The sequence below is a fragment of the Xenopus tropicalis genome, chromosome 2 (assembly GCF_000004195.4).
Source record: "Xenopus tropicalis strain Nigerian chromosome 2, UCB_Xtro_10.0, whole genome shotgun sequence".
NCBI lineage: Eukaryota > Metazoa > Chordata > Amphibia > Anura > Pipidae > Xenopus > Xenopus tropicalis.
The window spans coordinates 94,510,021-94,533,131 of NC_030678.2; the positions used below are offsets into that span (position 1 = coordinate 94,510,021).

At 39.3% G+C, this 23,111-nt stretch overlaps 1 protein-coding gene across 1 annotated transcript in view; it reads left to right on the plus strand.

Annotated features, from left to right (window-relative positions):
* Positions 1 to 247: 247 nt before the first annotated feature.
* Positions 248 to 23,111, plus strand: part of rasa4 (RAS p21 protein activator 4) — a 77,526-nt gene continuing 54,662 nt past the window's right edge. Inside the window, exons 1-2 of the mRNA XM_018091597.2 lie at positions 248 to 329; positions 3,587 to 3,789. Coding sequence (XP_017947086.1) covers positions 3,725 to 3,789 — 65 coding nt within the window. The 5' untranslated portion in view covers positions 248 to 329; positions 3,587 to 3,724. The remainder of the gene's footprint in view (positions 330 to 3,586; positions 3,790 to 23,111) is intronic.

Sequence of the window (23,111 nt, forward strand, 5' to 3'; positions counted from 1 at the left end):
GAGTTTCATGTATGACGATTTGGGATGGTTTAGGATTTTTCTCAAGCCTTATATATAGCACACTGTGATTTCTCCCATCACTCCCTTTTTTGATTTACAACTACAGTTTCCAGATTTAAATATACTCTGTTCCCATGACCAAAGCAGAAGTTAGAAAAAAAGAGAGAATTGTGACGTTAAAAAATTTCCAGGAAAACATTGGTGATGTCTGGCAGCCCCTCCCCAAAACAAAGCGTTTCCTAACTGAGCAGTTCTCAGTGCTGTGCTCTCCTCAGCAGCTAAAATAAGCACCAGGGGAAAGAACTCAGCGTCAGTCTCTGAGCTGTGCAGTAAGTATATATCTCCATCTAGCACTGTCTGTCATAAGCATCCACAGCGGGTCACCCCTAAAGGGTTTTCCCATCAAGCAGGGCTAGAGCAAGGGCCACAGGTTCCCATGATGGTGTTTAAACATCTAAAGGATGGCAGCAACAGCTGATTCTCTGCTTCTCTCTCTGGCAGCCACCTGCACTCCCGATACTTTTTACTGGTTTCTTTTTCTTAGAGCGACACAACCTTTTCACATGATGCTGTGTTTATATGCACTTATATTTGTGTGCAAGAGTGACAGAGTGAGTGAATGTTCTGCTTTAGTGTAGGTGAGAGCGGCTGAAGGTGCGTGAATCTCTCCTTGCATATGTATCAGAGTGTGCAGTAAAGTGGGAGCATGGTTGCTTCCTAAGAGCCCCTGTATTAGAGAAAGTATGTGAAATTGGTATTGTACCAGAGATTTACAATACTGAGATATATTTGTGTAATTAGAAATAAAAGGGATTATTTAGTGATGGCAGGGCAGGATGCAAAACAGGCATACAATGCCTAGCCAATTGCATGCCCTCTTCCTCTCTGCTGTGTCTCTGAACTGACCGGCATGGCGTCAACAGGTGTGGAAACTCACAGATCTGATATTGGTGATACATAGTTGGTAATACACAGTTTTGCATTTTTCACATATCCTCTCATTATGTCTGCACCAAGGCTGTACTTGTCAGTGCAGAGGCACAGCAGAGCTGAGGGAAGCACAACAGCTTCTCTCTGCCTGCAGAAAAAAACTCATTTCACTCATTTCTTGCTTCCTCACTGATCTGCTTGCTGTTTACAACTTTGCTCAAAACTGGGACTTCCCACAGCTGCATACTAGGCATGTGCCTACTGTGCATACTCCCACTTCCATCCCTGCATCATTCAGTAGTGCCTGTCAGAGAGCTCAAGTGGGTGCAGGGTGCAAAGGAGACCAGTACTTCCATAGTTCAGGTAGGAAGGATAGGGCTGCCTCTCTGCACCTTGTGCAGGTTTTTAAATAAGAACTGAGCACTGCAATTTTACATCCCTCTAGCACTTACATCAGGTTTTTTCTTATTGTGTCTTGTACTAGGGCTAGGCAGAAGAGGGACAACAATGAGAGGGCACCAGACTACCCCAAGTCGATGCTCTCTTCTCTATCTCCTAGTGCTTCTCTTCTGCCTAACCCAAGTCAGCGCTAAGCCCCTGCCACCAGGGTCGAACTGGGGGTGAAGGGCCCACTGGACCTCACCCGACGTCCTCCCCCGAACACGCGTAATTTAACGCGTCAGGGGAGGAGTGGTCGGGCAGGGGAGAGCAGGTAAGGGTCGGGTCTGGGCCGCCGGGGCCCACTAGAGCAGGGGCCCACCGGGATTTTTCCCGATGTTCCAGTCCGACCCTTCCTGCCACCGCTTACCACATTGCGTTGCACCACCTGCAAAGTCACTGTGCATGCATGTGCTTGTTAATGCGCCCGCACGTGGAGGGAGGGTGTTGGGGTGAGTAGGCCAGTTGGGCTTCCTAGGGCCCAACCGGACCTGGCCCTTATTATACAAAACCAGCCTGCCACTGGTTTTGTATAAAATTCCTTATTATGCCCAACAAATCAACTCTAAGATCTGGTATTACCTTAAAGGAGACATATCCTATAAAAATTATGAATGTACCAGTGAATTATACTCCTCTAGATATAGAAGGATTGTGCTTTAAAAAGTTGTGTTTCTGACTGATTTATTGAGAAATTCCACAAAAACCCCACTAGCCCCGCCCATCTGTTCCACTTCCTGCCGGCTGAATTCTCTGGATGAGCTGGGGAGCCGGCGGCCCTCCGTACACTGCACTGTAGGATAGGAACCAATCAGCAGCTAGGCTGACCTGATAGGGAACTGAAGCCTGTCTGTGCTTGTGTGAGTGCAGGGCTGTGATTGGCTCTCCCCCTCCTACTGTGCTTCTGGCAGGGACTGTTAGGACACGCCCACTCTTCATTTCACACTGGACGGAGAAGTGATAGGATCTATAGGGAGCTCCAATAAAGGGGCCATTTTTACAGATAGGATTCATTTTTAGCACAAAGTGAAACCAGCACCGTATATTATTCATAATTGCCTACAGGGTTAGGGGTTTTCCCATTTATCCAATATGTCTCCTTTAAGGGCTCTGGTACACAGGGAGATTAGACGCCCGCAACAAATCTCCCTTGTTGCGGGAGACAAACCTCCCCAATATGACATCCCACCGGCGAAAATGTAAATCGAGAGGCGATTTGCATTTTCGGCGGTGGGATGTCATATCGGGGAGTTTAGTTGCCCGCAACAAGGGAGATTTGTTGTGGGCGTCTAATCTCCCCGTGTACCAGAGCCCTAAAGGAGACAGAAAGTCAACCAATCACTCCCCTGGGGGGGTGCCAAAGGTAAGGTACCCCCCGTGATTGTATTTATTTACCTGATAACCCAGGCCAGTGCTCCTGTTAGAAAACTACACAGACCCAGGATTCTCCCTCTTCTTGCTTCTTGGCACCAGGTCTGCATGCACAGTAGAGTGAAAAGGTGAACTTTAACATTGCATTGGCCCTGGGATTATGAAAAAAGAAGGAACAACAGTTACATTGTGAGCCTAATTTTGGCACCCCCAAGTGATTGTTACTTTCCTTCTCCTTTAAAACCTGGTTATCGCTGACACGATTTTTTCTAGGAAAACAGGTTGCTTTTGGTTGATGATTTTGCTCCCCCATCCTCCCAGGAGGATTTATTGCAGATATCCTTGCTGCCTGTGCCTTGTATCTAGGCTCCTGTCTCCCAGTCACAGCAGCACTATGGATTTATTTGCTTTTATGGGTCTGAATAGGTTCTGATGTGCAAACACACAGTCCCAGGGAATTAGTTTTGTGTGATCACTTGGGCTCCTATAACACTAGGCAGCTGTTCCTTGTCCTACGTTTCACTTGGCTGCTGGGGAGACAAAAGCCAGATGTTCTCTCTATATCGCAAGTATCGTTCCTTTTCTTCCTAAGGCTCTTTGTTTCCCGGGCAGGCTGCAGCATGAGGGACTGTAGGACGAGAAAGTGAGACACTGGCAGCAGCAGCAGCAGCAGCACAGTTTGCTCTGTCTCCCCAGAGGTAATGCCACTGCCCCCCACTGCCACAGCAGCCGAGTTACCAGTGGGACTGAATGGTAAATGTGGGCGTGTCTGCTGTGTATGCAGTATAATAATGAGCGCAGTACTACCTACCAGGAGAATGAAGGCTGTATTTGTCACGCCCCCTAGGTCCCCCCACAGATTGATGGATCTATGCCTGTAGGAAACACCTGCACTGCCCGTACCGGCGAGCTGTAGGCACAGGGAAGCACAGGCTGCTGCTCACTGTCTGGGCTCAGGCGGTCACGTTCACTCCTGCTCGCAGCAATGGCAAGAAGGAGTTCCTTGTTTATTCGGATCGTGGAAGGAAAGAATTTGCCTGCAAAGGACATGTAAGTATAAGGATACTTTCATGGCAGGGCAGACATTTCCTTCTAGGGGGATCCCATGAAAGCAGACTATGTGCAGCATTTACCTACTCGGCAAATGTGCATGTGTGAGGTATTCTCATTTTAAAATCACAGTGCTGGTGCAGTTATGCGGTCACGTATCAATTTATGCATTTTAATACAGTTAACTGGCCGAATGCCTCCGTCTCGCTGGTTGTAGATAGAACTGTGATAACTTATTAACATTACATTATATATATCTGGGCTGCCTCATGGGTGCTGCTGCTTTCTGCAATTACTATTTACAGTAACTGGGAAGTACATTGCATATATGTCCTCCTTTAGACTGCTGTGGTACATATAACCTCCCGACAGGTTATTTTTTTCTGTCCTCTGAGTTTCTATATGAATATTATGTTTCTATATGAATATTTATTTTTTGCAGCCAGACAATACATATTTGTTTCTTTCTCTCTCTCTCTTTCTCTCTCTATATATGTATATATCTAAATACTATGCTTCTGTGCTGTTATGGTTAACATTTAGACCAGATCAGACCACAGCTGTATAATATAAACATTCTTATATATTGTATACTGAATCAGATCTAGTAATTTACATAGCTAGTATCAGAATTTGGAGCTTATTGCTTATGTTTTCAGAAAAAAAACAAGCTCTTGTTTGCCTTAATTTTAATAAAATAAAGCCTAGACACAGCCGTCTCTCTCTCTCTCTCTATTTCTCTTTCTCTGTATGTACAATTTGTGTAATATTTCCACAACACCAGGCCTGGTTTATCAGAGGGAAACTTAGGGGGAGAATCACCAAAACTCATTTTTTAAAAAATACGAATAAACTTGTTTGCACTAATGTCTTACATTTACTAAAGTCTGAAAGTTCGTATGGGAAAGGATGCAGAAAAGTTACGAAAATTATGCATTTTTCGACTTGTCGCATCAAAACTGCGACTTTTTCGAAGTGTCACAAAAAAGAAAGTGTCAAAAATCTGAAACCTCTAAAGTTTTGAAGCAAAAGAAGGATCCTCAAGGGAAGGGACAGGGAGATCTGCCATTGATTTCTACATGATCTTGGCAAGTTTTAGCTGGCATAGTAAGCCACGGAACTTTTCCCAACAATCAAAAAAATAAGTGTTAGTGAATGGCCCCCTTAGAGTTCACTATAGTTCAGCAGAATGGAATTCAAAGGCTTTCTCTTCACTTGTACAGGGTTTTTTAGGACGTATATATCAGAGACTGAAAATAGGGTTTACTCTGGTGTCACCTTTTGATAAATATGACCCTAAATTTTTAAATTTGCTGTGAGGCCTAGTAACATCTAGTTATGTCACTGTTTTCAGCCTTTGATAAATATGCCCTTAAGTGTAGTAATTGTTATGTTGTAGATATTTGTTTAGTTTACATCAGACCATGCAGCTTGCATATCTCTCTATTTCTCTCCCAGAGGGTCATACCTACTAACAAAAAGCACCTTGTTGGCCTTTATCTTGCTCAGCAGCAAGTGAATTGACATTTATAGCCTATATTAACGGTTGTTATTAATATTATTATAATTTATTTGGAATGCTATTCGCGTTTACTTGTCTGCAAGGATACCAGCTCAGAACATCTAAAGAAGATGTAACTACAAGTGAAGGTTAAGCTTTATTTTAACTAATGAAACACTATAGTTATTGACAAGCCTTGTTAATTATTGTGAGCATAGTGCAATGATAGGCAGTAATTCTGGTATAGCAGGATTCATTTTCTAATTATTCTGTATAACAGCTTTAAATCATTAATCTTTTTAATGTAGGGGATAACAGGGCTACTGTACATTTTTTTAAAAACCTTAACTTGATGCACTGCACTCCACTATTAACTTATGTCTGTTAGTAGCAAAATACCCCACATAGCTTGGTCATACTTCTGGTTCTCCCATAGGATGCTAGGGGAGACAGATTCTGCAGTATGCACAGTGGATTTTAGAGTAATAGTTGTGTAACTGTGCACGTTCGTATCTGCTGATGGCTTTTTCAGTAAAATCAGTTTTAGTGCCCTCCAGGTGATGCTATTGTATAAAAATGTGGATGCACATGGTAACTACATATGGCAAGAGGGGTCAGACACAGCTTCTCCTAGGTCTTGAGCATAGTTATCAACTGTTCATAGGTGTTGACAGTGGAGGGGGTCCCTTTTGTTTTTGAGTTTTCCCAACAAGCAGTGCAAAAGCAAGTTCAACAGTATCATGTACTGTATATTAGGACTTGTTCTGGCAATTACAGTGCCCCACGTGTGCCTTTTGCTGTGTCAGGTCTGTATGTGAACCATATGCACACATGATTATGTGTGCTTCCTCCCTGTAATATAAATCAGTTATAAGGGCTCTGCACACCTACCTACATGATTAGTTCAACCCACTGTTGGAGTGTAGGAGAATTGGGGCTCATCCATTTCATGATTAAGGACCTGTTTTCCCATTCCGGACCTCTGAAGGGCCCTATCACAAATATTACAATCAGCTCTATCATTAAAAGTTCCTGAGTATTTTTGAAGTTTGGGAAGTATTCAGAGTACCAGAGTAAATCCACACAAGCATGTTAAAAACATGCAAATTCCTTGCAGATAGTTCCCTGGCTCGCATTGGACCACAGCCTGCACGGCAGCAGTGCTAACTGGTGCTGTCCAGCACTTACATAAGTTAGTGGGGGTGGGAGGCAAATGGAGGTCAGGTGTCTATCATCGGACTTAAATTTATCCCTGACCCTAGCCCTGTCCTAGTCATTTGTCCATATAATTCATTACTTTGTTTGTCTAATACATCCAGTCATTTGATTGATCTATGACACGTTTGTACACCTTCCCAGAAGAGTCATAAATAAAGCAGAGAAGAGGGCATGTCCACTCTTCTAATTCCTTCAAAACATGACACTAGGAAACCCTCTCCATTTTCTTTTTGTTTAAACTGAAAGAGGTATTTAAAATGTAATGTTGTTGTTTGGCTTGCAGAAATAAATAAATAATACACCTCAATATCCATATCATAATGACCTTATGCTACATTTAACAGCTAATGCCTCCTGAGTTGTTTTCTGCCTGAACAGTGGTATCAGGTTGTATTAAATTATCAAGCCATATGCTAGGTTGACTTGATCAGCTACACAAAAGGAGCAGAAGGTGAACACGTGGGAGTGGTTGAAAATACTACTGCTTGGGTTACATGTCAGATTACAGGAGAATGAGAATATGGTTTACACTTAAAGGACAACTAAAACCTTAAAAGGAATAATGCTAGAACTGCTTTATATTGTGTAAGTACATAGGTTCATCAGCCCTATACAGTACCATTATTCATTTATAGCTTCAAAATTGTCTACTGCAGCTTTCAATCTTGGTTTTTATTAGACAATTTCTTGAATGTCAGTGACACTGCACATACTCAGTGTGTTCTAATAGGATGTTGGGAAGCTAACCATGTTACAGGAGCCCAAAGCACAAGGTACAGCATTTCTAGCCTAATTTGTTTTTGAACTGTAGTTCTCCTTTACAGGATCCACTAAACATTGCTGCTATACCAGAGATTTTCTGCTAAAATATGTTCCAAGAAGTCACAGGTCACCTGTGATTTTTTGTGCACCGTGGGAAAAATCTTTTGTGAGGGGCCCAAAGTTTTTCCAAAGCTTTTGGCATTTTGGCATAAGGGCCTAATTCATATTGGAGCTAAATGTAACAATCACAAAAAAGAAAAAATGATTACAATTACAATAAATAGTCTAGTTCAGCTACTGTAAGGTAAACAAGTATGACTGGTTGTTAGAGCATTCTTCTTCCAAAAGTGCTGCAGTGAGATCATCCTGCTGAAAATAATGGTAGCTCCTAATATAAGTTATTACTGCATGTTCTTATTTGGATATTTGAGGCATAACTGGTATTTCTTAAATAGTATTTGTGAGAGCAGTAGAAGTAAGTCTTCTTACATTTTCACTGTAATGGGTTGGACCTGCTTCAAGTTTTGTTGACCTTTAAAGTAGCCTATTATTTTTAGGGATTAGGGAGCTATTCTGTAAAATATCTAACTACCTGAAGATGTAGATTATCTGATAATTCAGAAACAAGAGTATTGCAGGTGGGTGCATGAAGGATAGACCGTGACCATAACTTTTGGTAGAGAGTAAATGTGTTATGTTAGAGGTCAAAGAAAGCTACTGGGGCAGTTTATTGCCGATATATGCTTTCTCTGTTTGTTTAGGATAGCAGCTGCCATTTTAGCTTGGTCTGACGTCACTTCCGTGCTTGCATCTCTTCTGCTGCCTTGGCTCTCACTGCTGTGGAGAGGGGGAGAGTGAGAGAGGAGCAAGCTGCTTAGGCTCGTGCTGTGCCCTGAAGGTTTTTGCTGAGAGAAGGAAGTCTGACAAAGAAGCTTATGTGTACATGTAGCCCACCTTATAAACAGCTGTGGCACTACCTGCTGAATTAATCTGGTTGGCGCTTCCAGGAGTCCTGAGCCCCGCTGACTATGGGGGAAGCAGGGATTTCTTGGGTAATTGGCGTGCCTCCACCCAGGGCTCTGTTATGGGAGAACTACAACTCCCTCCCTGGGACTTGATACTTGGGTGTAGTGCTGCCTGAGACCTCACACAACCCCAAAGGGAATGCCCTCCCTGGGGTATCCACTTACTGGTATGTAGTGCTCCTTGAGGCAGACACGATGAACACACAGTTGTGATGAAACAGTTGGTTGTTTATTTAGGCAGGACCTCTCCAGGGAGTGGCAATACAAATACAGTGCAGGGGGACACTCTCCTTCCTTACTCCTTCAGAGTACCTACCCCTGTTGGGTAACTATCGGTACTCCCGCCAGGATGATCCCTTATAGATGTCCTCCCGTACTCTACGCCAAGAGACCCTCTCAAGGGCTCTCCCCGTACTCACGCCAAGACGGACCACCTCCAGGACTCATCCCCGGTACTCACGACTAAGGTACCCTCAGAGTAGTACCCCATCTAGCGGCAGCCTAACCACCTACCTAGACTCTTGAGTCCCTACACTCCAGCTGATGTACTGCTGGGGGAGCCTACTCCTCTACCCACTCCTGGAGGGGCTATTTCTGCCCATTCTAACTTGCCCTCACTACATAAGGCACTCCAAAGCCAATGCAGCGTTTCTTTTCACAGAGGACTCAGAGCTGCAGTAGTATAAGTGTTTATGGCTGAATGTACATAGACCTTTCTGATAAAGCTTACTTAGTTTTCACCTTTCCTTCTCCTTTAGGCTGATGGCCTATGGAACGAGTTAGTCACCCACAATAGATCTCTGCTACCGCAGGCAACTGCTCATAAATGCCTCTCCGACTCCTATTGTTGGTGGTGGAAAAGCATTTTGGAGCGGTTAGCCTCCCGCAGTAGCAGAGATCTGTTGTGGGCAACTAACTTGCTACGTGGGCCATCTGCCTTAAGGGAGTGAGACTTTTTACTTTCTAGCATAATTTTAAGAGGGGGAAAAAAGGAAAAGTTTCTCTGACCACTGTCATAGGAGTGTGAGGTTGGTAGGAGGAGCAGTGCTGAAGATTACTAGGTGCTGTGATGTTTGGATGGTGGTCTAGTCTTGCTTCTCTGTTAACACTAAAGTGATTAGAAATTGATCCTTGTGTCATGTTCTTGTGCTTTTAGGTGATCCTTTTCATTTAGGATGAATATAAAATCAGTAGACTACTTTATAAATGGAACTTTATAAATGGAACTTTAGAAAGATGGGTATATACTGTATGTCCCGCTGAATGGGTATCAGTAGAGCTAGTGATGCCTTTTCTTAATATAGGGCACTGAATTTCTCCCTAGTAAATCTTTTAAATACGTATGATCATTGTTGTGTAGTACCTATTTTTTTTTTGTAACTCTTTTTTATTGTGCATGATCAATAATGGCAATTTACATAGTTACAGTCAAGAACATGTATTGTTGCTGTCTTTGATTTATACACTGTTTAATAGGGAAGGATATATCGGAGTAGGTTAGAGGTTTAGGTATGGTTTGCCTTTTTTGATAGATAAATTTTAGTTGGGTGGGAAAAGGGAGGAAAAGGGGTTAATAACATTACCCCTGGTGTGTTTATACAAAGACACTGTTTTGTTGCGCCTATTCTACATTGCCTGATGAAGCAGGAAATACCTGCGAAACGCGTTGCAATATTGTTGTGAATAAATTATTACTGAAAATTACCACTTTTGTTGGTGTCTGCCTGGAGGAGGCACCTCTGTTTTGTCTTAACATATGTATCAAGGTCCTTTGGTGGTCACATCCTCTCCAGCACGTGGTGGGGTAAGTTCCTGAGATATGGTGCAGTCGAGCTGGTGTTAGATGACATCTATATAGCAGTTTTTTGGCTGTTTCTAGATGGTTTGTACATCTGGTTGCTCCAGTTGTTATAAAAAAGATCTTAACCCATTGTTCTGGGGTGAGTTCCGTTTGTAAGTCCAGTTCCCATTTCTGCAAAAATGGATGTTTGTAGTCCGGTGGAAGTTCTAGTAGAAATCGGTAACAGTCCGAGAGAATGCCTTTTATTCCTTTTCCGACCTTACTGCAGAGGTGTTCTATTCTTGTTGGTTGTCTTTTAGTAGTACAGGTAAAGGACCCATTATCCAGAATGCTCGGGACCAAGGGTATTCCGGATAAGGGGTCTTTCCGTAATTTGGATCTCCATACCTTAAGTCTACTAAAGAATCAATAAAACGTTAATTAAACCCTATGAGATTGTTTTGCATCCAATAAAGATTATTTATATCTTAGTTGGGATCAATTACAAGGTACTGTTTTATTACTACAGAGAAAAAGGAAATTGGTTTAAAATTCTAAATTATTTGATTAAAATGGAGTCTACGGGAGACGGGCATTCCGTAATTTGGAGCTTTCTGGATAACGGGTTTCCGGATAAGGGATCCCATACTGCTACCTATTTTTTGACCTTATAAAGGTTTAATTAAAAATAAAAACAATAAAATGCACCATCTCTTTTTTTAATATCAGAGAAGTTTGCTGTATTTCCCACAACTTTACACAAAAGTCCAACCTGCAGCTCAGCTATTAGTTATAGTTGAACAGAACACACAGAGCCATGTAGAGGACACCTTTGCTTCATTTATCAAACTGTCCTTTTGCCCGTTATAAAATAGTTGTGCTTAAATTATGTGAATTTGCATAATTCTATTTTAAACTCCATTTTTTTACTTTGATCCATTTTTCAGTGCCCTCCAAGTGAAGGTTCTTTGATTTACTGTAGCTGTAAAAAGAATACCAATGAGATAAATATGAATTACCAGTTTCTTAAAGAATAATTCAAAAGGATTGGGAATTGATGTTCTTTTGCCTTTACCACTGTGTCATAGGATTCAAAGGCATCACTGAGACAGCTTTCTTGTTTCCTCAGCTTTGAGAAGGTCTCATGCTGCTTTCTTTGCTTGGTCACGTGATGGTTTAAAATTCCATAGATCCCAGAGAGTAAATATACTCAATCCGCCCAAAATGCACTGAACTAACATATCCTGACGTGTTTGGTGATAATGTATAAACCTCATATACTTAATGGTACTTAAGCATTTCAGCCCTACCCTACATAACAGCAGGAAACTGTAAAGAAATAGAACCTGATAACTGTTGTCCTTCAGGTATAGTTGCCATTTAAAACTGTAAAGAAGCAGGGGTTGTCAGTGGTAGATTGTTGTATTTTGGCTAACATTTGATAATTGTCAGGTGAGTGCTTCTTGTCCCGTGTTTTAAAGCCTCCTTCTGATTTCTTTGACTGTGCATTCAGCCGCACAGAGTGTTTTTTTCGTACATGTGCACTGATGCATGTGCAATATTCCTGCCATTCCTGCTGTGACACTGACCTCATTTATTCTTCTGATTTTTGCTGCTGATTTCTGCCTCTTCTTGGTCCTCCAATCTCTGATGCCTGCCACTAACCCAGCCTGAACTGACTATTCTTCTGATTTGGTACTTCGTCTGGAGCCATATCCAGGGAGGTTACCAGGCACTCTTGTCACTGTACTCAACCCCAGGTGCTGATCCTTGTGTGCGAGGTGTAGAACAATGGTTCTGATTCCTGCTAGCCTCACAGTAATCTGATAATCCTTAACAAGGGATTGCGTATTCTCCAAAATGCCAGACATTCGCTTTGCTGTGTGTATATTTACCCTCGAAAGGCTACCCTTCTTGGATCATACCACTGCATTCCCTGAGTATAGCCCTACCTATTCCCAAAACAATATTTGGCCTAAAATTGGCAGGTTTGACTTTGCCGTCGGCTCATTGATGACAGGTTCTATTCCCGTCATTATAAATCAATCATTTGGCCCTGAGGACCCACCTTAGTTTGAAAGATTTGCTTATTTGGCGACCTCACCAAATAAGCGTATCTTATTCTGTATTGCCACCTTAAGGGGTGGTAGACTGAGCCTAAACAAATAGGAAAATATTGAAACCTTACTTTTTTTAGTACTTCTATTAGATTTTCTTTTTTTTAAATTCCGACAGTGTTATTTAAAGAATAATTTACAATAAATTAAACATAGAGACATATCACACATCCTATAGAGGTTACACAAATTGTCAAATACAGTCATGTCTTAAAAGTGATACAGCAATAGACATAACAAGCTACAACATCTCCATTTACAGTTGTCGCAAGTGGCCAGTTAATGGTATACTGTAAGAATAAGACCTATAGTGATTGTGAATAATAAATAATACATTTTGGTAGTTTGTGAGCAGGTCTTTAAGGCCCATGGTCATAAGGCAGGTGTGGGGGTTTCTTGCGATTTTCGCTTCTAATGTTGCATCCAGTTTATCTAGGACTTTAGTCCAAAAGGGAGTTAAGACAGTACAATCCCATACCATATATATCAAAGTAGCATTTTATGCATAGCATCTTGGGCATTATGAGGAGGTCTCGGGGAATAGTTGGTTTCTCCCACATTATAATAACTTGTAGCTACCTACATCCCTGGGCAAAGACAATAACACATTACACATCTCATCTGTATTTGTCATCAACACCTATTGCAGTCAGTCTGGAAAGTTAATTTGTACACTGTCATAGGGTCAGTAAAGACATGGACTTGAAAACCAGGTGGTTGCAGTTCAAATGAAAATTGCTTTATTGAAATCAATTTTAGCAGGTATATATATGAATAGAACACAAACACACAGATACCCATACATGCATGTTGTATATCACCCACTCAATAATTCAAACTCTGTGGGCTGTCATGTTGCAGTGACAGGACCATATGCCACTTTATTTTCATTCTTTTTTTTTTTTTAAAGACAAAGTATTATTCCATTACTTTTTGTAATATGGTTCTGTCTTTTTGAGCAAATGTAATGAGCAATTTTTCTGCTCTCCTCGTTGAGCTAGACTGCGATACTTTGAATGTATTGGGTCAGTGTTATCAATAAAGACATAATTTATGGGTTTGTCCTGGTGCCTAGTACTGCCAAAACACAATGGAATTTGCATTTTATAATTAGCAAAGTTACTTTACAACAACCTTAATATGAAGTATGAAACTTTCTTGTGAACAATTATTAGTATGTATATGGTGGCCTGCCAGTGCTAACTGATATCCATGTACTAAGTTTACAATCTGTCTGTCCGGATCTGAGATTTGTAAATGTAAATATTTGTTTTTCCCTTTCAATGTTCCAACTATAATATAATCTTTATCTGCTGAACATGTCCAGCCCTAGTCACATTTTATAACAGTACAAGCTGCTCTTGAAGTGAGTAACATTTGCTTATAAATTAACGATTGTGTGACCTACATTGTTTTATGAGAGACTTGTTACTGGTGGAAGGAGTTGTGCATTTATATAAAGATTCTGGACCTATTAGTAGAAGAACATGTTGGAGCTGCCTGAATCGTTCTATGTCCTTGTAACCTTGAGGAAGTTCCCAATTTTTCCTCAGGCAAGCTTTCAGATATAATTTCCTTTGGGATCATAAAAATAAATGAAAACAAAATAATAGTTTAGGTTGATGAATGGGGCTAAAATGTTATTCAGAATGTAAAGCCATTTTTAATAATGATGAAATTCATTAATGTGATACTGACGACGAAAAATACTTTTCAAAATATGAATGTCCATTAAAAGTTACCCATAGGTCATGTTAATCATTTTTTACTGATAGGGCTGCTTTTGTGAATACTGTATATACTTGAGTATAAGCCTAGTTTTTCAGCACCCAAAATGTGCTGAAAAAGTCACTCTCGGCTTATACTCGAGTCGGGTGCCTTGGGTCCCTCCAGACTAGCACCCTCTCTCCTTTGTGTGCAAATTAGGCCAACCGCAACCAGACCCTCCAGTGCCCTGGCCTAGGCTCCCACTAGCAATACTTATTTCCCCTTACATCTCCTCCAGGACTGGGTCTGCTGCCAGTTTGCCAATGTGCAATGAGCGTGGGGTAGTACTCATATTGTTTTTGTTGACCCTCTTCTCTGCTTACAGAGCTAGTTTACTGTTTTTCTTTGAAATAAATATTGAAAAACACATACCCCACTGATGCCTCAATTAATGTAATTTTATTGGTATTTATTTTGATGCGGTAGCTGCTGCATTTCTCACCCTAGGCTTATACTTGAGTCAATAAGTTTTTCCAGTTTTCTTAGGTAAAATTAGGTACCTCGGCTTATATTCGGATCGGCTTATACTCGAGTAGATACGGTAATTGTTATGTGAAGTTCCCAAACCTGACTGTTTTGCCAACCTGACTGTCCCTTCTCAGCCTGTCAACTATAGCTTCTGATGCTAACAGACTCCTCATAGAGGAACATGGGGGATCAGATTGGTAATGTAAATGCATCAGGAATTACTTTTATGGCAACATTATAAAGTTCATGCAAAGACAATGTTATGATATATCTAAAATAGAGTTTAATTTTAGGTGTCAGTATCTCTTTAAGGACAGTTCAGATAAGGACAAGAAAACTTATTAAAGGGGTGGAGAACATGAGTTATTCAGAGATGCTTGCCAGTTTGCATTTGTTTTCTGTAAAAAAAGAAGGTGCCTAAGGTAATGTGATTCATGTACAGAAGTACAGTACAGTACAGTTCTAAATGGAATTATTCCGAGATCTGTGAAGATTTTGGGGACCCTTCCATTGTCTTTGGAAAAAAAAACTCTATGCATAAAATTAGAGGGGGCTGGGTCAAACTTTTTTTGCAAGTGCATACATATTGAAATTTTTTAAATATTGGTCTTAGTTGCAATTTTTTTAGCAATTCCCATAATTTATTTATTGCACATTGCTATATGGTCAATAAAGTTGCGTAATTCCTTGGCTGTACCAATTTTGAACAATGACAGATGGGGGACATTTTCTTTTTACATGTGGTATTCCTATGTATTCTAGCAAAAATGTCTTCTTCCACATTTTTGCGCTGTTACATGGGATAGACACATGTAAAGTGCTTTACATGCAGTGATTACAGTGGATCCTAAGGGGCAGGGGGGAGGAGATTTCACTGAGGCGACATTGTGTCCTATTGCATCCTGCCTGTCGTTGCCCTACTTATATGCACTGTTGCTTAAATAAATTAATCAATGAGTCTGTTTTCTTTGTATTATATGGCTCATTATTCTGAAGCTCAATATTTTAACATTTACTGAATGGCAATTTTAGATATTGTGCAGTATGCCAGATTAATTAGGATTGTGGTTGGCCATTCATTTTGTATAAAGGAAGTATTAGTGCAAGTTATGTTGCTTGCCTACATGTACTGTAAATTGCATAGCACATTGCTAAATAACCTTGATGATCTTGCCTTAAGTCATATATCAAAATACAAACACTTCGTCCCAAGTAAATGTCTGGGCAGATTTATTATTATTATTAAGATCAATCTGGGGAATCCACAAGGATCCTTTGTGACTGTCAGGAAGGCCTAATCAAATGAACACATTTATTGATGCTGATAAATGTGTCACTTTGAATGTGTTTGACTGCCCTTAATAGCGCAGAATTCAAATGTTATATGGAAATACAGTATGTTTACAGTATGGTATGGGTTTACATAAGAAACATAATTAGAATGTGAGATCAATGATCAAAAAGACACCCAAAAGATTATGCTTGAAACTGAAACTAGCAGAAGATGTTGTCAAATGCAAGTAATTTCTGAATGATTTATATAAAAATTTATAATGGTGCCTAGTACAGCAGTAATGTATAGTTTTCTCAGATTTTTTATTTTTCCAACTAGTCATATTTCCATTGATAGCACTTCATACTATCATTATCACGAAGCTGCAATCCAGGCTACCTACTTCTAAAAAAATGACAACACTACAGAAGGGATGTAGGGGTGATTATAGTCACGTTCATACAGGCCTTGCAAAACAAAACCAAAGAGAAAGAATTAGACATGCAGATTACCAAATACAAAGAGAAAAATAAAATGTAAATGTGTAGTGGCCCTTTATGTTGAATGAATGATTGAGGTGGTTAGTTCTGAGATAATAGTGTGTGTCTGTGAGTTGGACACCTTCAGTTGTAGAAGAAATTATTCCAAGCCATCACCAGACAAGATAGGGTACAGGCGCATCATAAGGCTGTACATCAGAAACTGTGTTCAGATTCATCTTTGTGCTACATAAATAACTTTGCTAAAGCGCAAGGGGCATAGCCTGGCATATCACATTACCTGCCTTTCCCAATAAAGAAGATTACGTTTGTAAGTTTTTTTGCCCAGGGAAATCCACTTGATCACTATACACTTGATTCTCCTTTGTTTCTATGGATATAGCAGAAAAATTATATTAGGAGATAAGATACCTTAATACTGTTGTTCAATCCATTATTGGAATCCACCTTGATCCTTATGAAAATGTTCCCTCTTGCTGCTGCAGAAAACGGCTGCACTTATCTCAGGCACATCAGGTGGTCAATGTATTCAAAAGGCAAGCAGAGATAATGTAATTCCAAGCATACTGCCATGCTTGTTGATGAAAGTTTGCTAAATAAAGCATCAGATTAATATGGACTATTGAAGATGTAATCAAATTTAAATTAGAATATAATTTCCAAAATTTTTTTAATTAACAAAATGTAAATAAATAATTCACTTTTCAAAATTCTTTTCTTCAGCTGGGTGTTTCCTGTTTTATATTATTCCGTTGTAGGTAGAGTAACATCTGTTACAGACTATAGTAAATGCCTCCTGGTTTTGTTAGTAAAATTGCCAATTTGTTATTATAAACAGATCACAACTTGAGATGTTATAAGGAACTGAAGGCTGAAAACTATGTTATTATATACGTTGTACATAATATGGTGTCTCTAATTGTTAGATTACATCAGATACATTAAAATTACAAATATTATTAATGGGTGTGTGACAATGGTATAATGGTACCCTGAATAACATCCACAACTTTAAGTAGGTACAGGTATCGGACCCCTTATCCAAAAAACCCATTATCCAGAAAGTTCTGAATTACGGAATGGCCATCTCCCATAAGCTGGCCATACACGCACCGATAATATTGTACGAAATCTTGTTTCGTACGATATTCGGTGCGTGTATGGTAAGTCGGCGAGGAGACCAATATCGCAGGAGGCTGCTGATATCGGTCGACTCGCCGATCGGGTGGGTTAAAAGATTTTGATCGGGCTCCATAGAAGGCGCCTGAGCAAAATCTGCCTTCAGAGATGAATCGGCAGAAGGAGGTAGAAATCCTATTGTTTCTACCCCCATATCTGCCGTTTCAGCCCTGAACGTTAGTGGCCGATTGGAATGATCTTTTGTGCGACCATCGAAAATTGCCATGTGTGTGGCCACCTATAGACTCCATTTTGATCAAATAAATCACTTTTTAAAAAAATATTTCCTTTTTCTCTCTAATAATAAAACAGTACCTTGTACTTGATCCCAACTAAGATATAATTAATCCTTATTGGAGCCAAAACAATTCTATTGGGTTTAATTACTTTTTAAATAATTTTATTAGCAGACTTAGGCGATCCGAATTATGGAAAGACCCCTTATCCGGAAAACTCCAGGTCCCAAGCATTCTGGATGATGGGTCCCATACCTGTACATATTAGTATTACTTTGCAAAGTGATTTTCTTCAGCTGGGTCTTTCTTATTTTATATTATTTCCTATGTAGGGTGGGTAACATTTGTTAGAGACTAAAGCTGGCCATACACGCACCGATAATATCGTAGGAAACCTCGTTTCATACGATATTTGGTGCATGTATGGGAACTCGGCGAGGCAACCAATATCGCAAAAAGCTGCTGATATCGGTCAACTCACCGATCGGGCGGGTTAAAAGATTTTGATCGGGTGCCATTGAAGGCGCCTGAGCAAAATCTGCCTTCAGGGCTGAATCGATAGAAGGAGGTAGAAATCCTATTGTTTCTACCTCCATATCTGACGATTCAGCACCTGAATGTCAGTGGAGGGTTGGAACAATCTTTCGTGCGACCAATGGTTGCACGAAAGATCAAAAATCGCCACGTGTGTGGCCATCTTAAATGCCACCTGATTTTTTGTTACTGAAACTTCCAATCTGTAATTATACACAGTTTACAATTTTAGACAATTTAAAAAGCTAAAGACTAAAAAAACCTATTAGATACACAAGATGATGTGTCTAATCCTTTTTTAGCCACATGCTCCCTAACAGGCCTATCAAAATTACAAAAAACTATGCCTGTTGAAAGCAGTGTGACAATGGTATAATGGTATAATGGTACCATGATCGAAACCCACAGCATTTTAGGGTTAATGGCATAACCATTTACTGTTGGATTCACTTGTTCCAAATGACTTGCTTTATGATGTGTGCTTTAAAATGCTGCACCCACTGAAAACATGACCGCCACCCTATTACCTAGACACAGACACGCTTGTTTGGGAAGAGAAAGGCCTCGGCTTTATTAAATATTAATAACAAAAACAATTTACACTATATGCCAACTGCTGTCATGGGGCAGCAGGCACAAAACACCCCTCGATGAGAGAAATCACAAGCCATTAGAAGGCTAGCTGAAGTTGTAGGCTACCAGCATGGCTAAACTTACTACATATCTCTTTGGGGGTTTGAAAGAGGAATAGTTTCTATAGCAATCCAGTTATTTTTCTGCTCACTATAGACATTTATTGGCTTATTTATCTATTTTTGAGTTTGTGAATTCGAGTTTGTTTTTCTAAATTGAATAAACTCTCATATTGAATGGGTACTTATTTATTATTAAGGAAAACTCGATTGATTTAGAATATGGCTTGATTTTGCCTATGACAACTGCCATTGACTTCTATAGAAACTTGCACGCTTTTAGATGTAGTAGTCTTTTTACATTCACGTTTTGTGTTTTTTGCACTTAATAAATAGCAGAAATTCAAGTTTTTGAACCATAAAGTGAATTCAAAAACTTGAATCGAGAAAAAAAATCAAACTCAACTGTTGATAAATCCCTATTTGTTTGATTGATATTTAAATCAAATAATTAAAACTTTTAAAACATATATTTTTTTCTCTGTTATAATAAAACAGTACCCTGTACTTAATGGTGGCAAAACAATCCTATTGGGTTTGTTTAATGTTTAAGTTATTTTTAGCAGACTAAAAATAGAGTATGGAGATCCAGATTAATATTAACATTACAGTAATATAAACATTTGTATGTACCTTCTTGATATATTGACCCATATTTACAGTATGTTTTCTCTGTTTATCCTTTTTAGAAGTTTCATTTTTTAGGATATTATAATTTGAAACCTTAAAGATAGTTCATCCTTAAACTAAATCTCACATTACTGGGGCTGACTACATAACATATGGGGTGTGATTAACATGCTCCTCATTCCATAGGAAATATAGTAGGGGCTATTAATGATGGATGACACTGTTATAGGCCCCCAAAAATCACCACAGTCAGTTGTGCCAGTATTAAATACAGAGGTACTTCTGTCAAAAGGGGCTCTTTGCACTTATCACCATATAGTTGCACTGCCTTCCTCCTGTTCTAAATTGTGCACTGTTGCACGTATTGATGCCAGGGAACCCAGGAGCAACCACCACCTCTAAACCAGGCTGTAGCTCCAGGGATTGTGCTGTGGGCTGATTCAATTGCCACAGCGCACTTACATTAAAAGAATAAGATGCACTTTCACTTGTGCCAAATACTGAAATTACTCTAACCAGACTTGCAGTTGTGTCCACATTATGCTGAAGTTCAAGTGCAGTTGGTTTTATTTTAACACATTGGCTGCAATCGAGTCAGGCACATCGACACTGGCAAGCACAATTGCGCTGAAGATATAGGAAAACATTGCATTGTGGGTAAAAAGAAAACATGGCGATTGTACTTGAAATTTCATTTTGCTTACTGCAGTTGCAGTCATAAATGATAATAATAAAAAAAAACAACAAAATACAAATACAAGAGTATTGTAGAAATGATACCTATATTGGCTAACAATAAAAATACATTGCAAGCTTTCAGAGCTCTAAGGCCCCTTCAATGTATTTTTATTGTTAGCCAATATAGGTATAATTTCTACAATACTCTTGTATTTGTATTTTGTTGTTTTTTTTTTTTATTATTATTTTTGACACTGGCTAACACGGTACTACAGTTTTTGTTTTGTGAGTCATAAATGAGAAACTATAAATGAGAAATTACTTTCAGCATATTCTGTTTAAATGAATAGAAAGCAGCAGCTTCCCCCAGGGAAGTTATTTTTTATATTTGTAGTTCACCCAGAGAATACCACAGTGATCAGACCTAATACTTCATATACAAATGTGTGGGAAGTAGGCTTGGTACACACTGGCAAATGGAACGTAATGCTGCTAAACTGCCTAACATCTGGCAGTGTGTTTTTCATTTTTCAACACCAAATTGTGATCAGGGCATGTGAGTAATCCACTGTGCCCTGCTCTTAGAGTCATCTTTCCCACTGGCTCTGTGCACTCTGTGCTTGATGTAAGATAAACAACACCAAGCTTGCCAACCTGTCAGATATGTAATTTGCAATGCGTTTATGCTATTGTTCAAGTTTAAGTACCATGTACTGCCTGGGAAAGGAAAGCAGGCAGCGATGCCTGGAATCTATATCAGATCTCCTGCACACAATGTAAACTGTGAATCCCAGGTTCCTATTATTTAAAAAAGGAAATAGTCTGTTTTCATAAATTAACATAGAAAAGTGCTGCAAGAATGAAGAGTATATACTTCTATTATAGTGACTGAGTAAATATAATTAAGCTATAATAATAGGCTAATAATAGAAATAATATAATACAAACTAAAGATAGTTAAGCTATTGTATACTGATTACTGAAATGTTTAATCATTGCATATTCAGTGTATATACTCAGTATATAGTGTACCTATATCATAGATATAGGTATAGATATAGTACTTGATTCATCTCTGTGGTTCCTTATACAGGTATAGGACCCATTATCAGGATCAGTTACAAGGTACTGTTTTTTACAGAGAAAAAGAAAATCAGTTTTAAAATTCTGAATTAGTTGATTAAAATGGAGTCTATGGGAGACGAGCATTCCGTAATTCGTAGCTTTCTGGATAACGGGTTTCCGGATAAGGGATCCCATACCTGTACTCTAAAGCTGGCCATACACATTAAGATTTTTTTCTCTTCCTATTAACCAATTTCAGTGCGATCCGACAAATCTGCAAAATTATCTGAAGGTTAATGGACACTGAACGATCGTGCTTCTATTGATTTTTCGTCCGAAGTTGCCTTGAGAGGAAACTTCTGGTGACTTTGGCAAATCGTAGTGACGCGTATGCCATCCCACGGGCGATTTACATTCTTGTCGGTGGGATGGCATTGTGGGGAGAATAGTCGCCCGAGGCGAAGATTTGTCACGGGGTGACTAATCTCCCCGTCTGCCACTGCCCTAAGTATGCTAAAAAATTATTTAAACAATAAATAAACCCAATAAAAATGTTTTGCTACCAATATGGATCCATTATATTTTAGCTGGGTTCAACTACAAGTTACTGTTTTTATTTTTACATGAAATCATTTTTAAAAGTTCATTAATAGTTTATGTGTCTATGGGAGATATGGGTTTTCCTGTAATTTGGAGATTTTAGATAATGGGTTTCTAAATAAAGGATCCCATACCCATGTATAAACTAATATACGATTTTATAAAATGATAGTTACCCTAAAACCGTGCAGTTTCTAAAGCAATCCTTACATCTTAAATTATATGCAGTTTAACATACCGTATAAACATATGTTTAACATATTAACACACATTCCATAAAAATAGAGTACAATTTCCAGGCCTGTTTTTCCTTTATGAATATCTAGCACTTTTTCTCATTCCTACATAATCTGGCTTCTGGCTTTCCTCCTCTTATTCATGCAAAATAAATTATTTAAAAGGTAAGGGACTTCACTGCATAGAAACAAAAATCTTAGAAGACAAGTCACGTGGCAGAACTGCACAAGGTCACTCAAATATTTAGCTGCCCTTTTCTGCTCTGGAACTGAATCTGCTTTTATTAGAAATGACATTTTAAATCATAAATTAGTTCTCTTTGGTGCCCCACATTTTTCAGTGTGTGTGTGTGTTCCTTTTTTAGCAGGCATGTGTTTAATAGCCATTTCTGTAATGTGATGGGGGTTTGTATAGTTAGACTGTTAGATTTGGTGGGTATTTTTCAGCTTATTCTGCAATGGCATAGCTTATGCTCCAGGAAGAATGATTTGCAATGTGATTATCCACATGGCCATCTGTCTGCTGATAACATTGGCTATAAAATCAAATCTGAATGAATCTTGGCAGAAGTTTAACACATCCTTTTCCAAATCCAGCTTTGTTTCCAAAATAACACAGTCGCAATCAGTAGCTGGCATACATAATGAACAAACTTCCTTGCTGTGCCTAGATTAGTTAAAGCATGGATTTTCTCAACCAGTGATTAGTTTCTAAAGAACCTGAACTGATCGGATTTTGTATATATTGTAGCACTGGAGTCTAATTTATTTCTATATTTGTCTATTTGGTTGGTTATGGTGCAGCTATTTCTTATCTTTAAACCAGATATAAGTTAAATAGATTTGCAGCCACAGTGCAGTTACAGTTGAGTTTTTGGTGCACCCTTATGATATAAGCAGGAATTTTCTCCCCATGCAGTTACATAAAGCTACAACTTTTACAAAGTACCGGTAACAAAAATCCAGAAAGCTCCAAATGACAAAAAGGCCAACTCCCATAGACTATTTTAATCAAATAATTCAGTTATGTGCCTTTGCATTGCATTATGGCCCTGCCTATC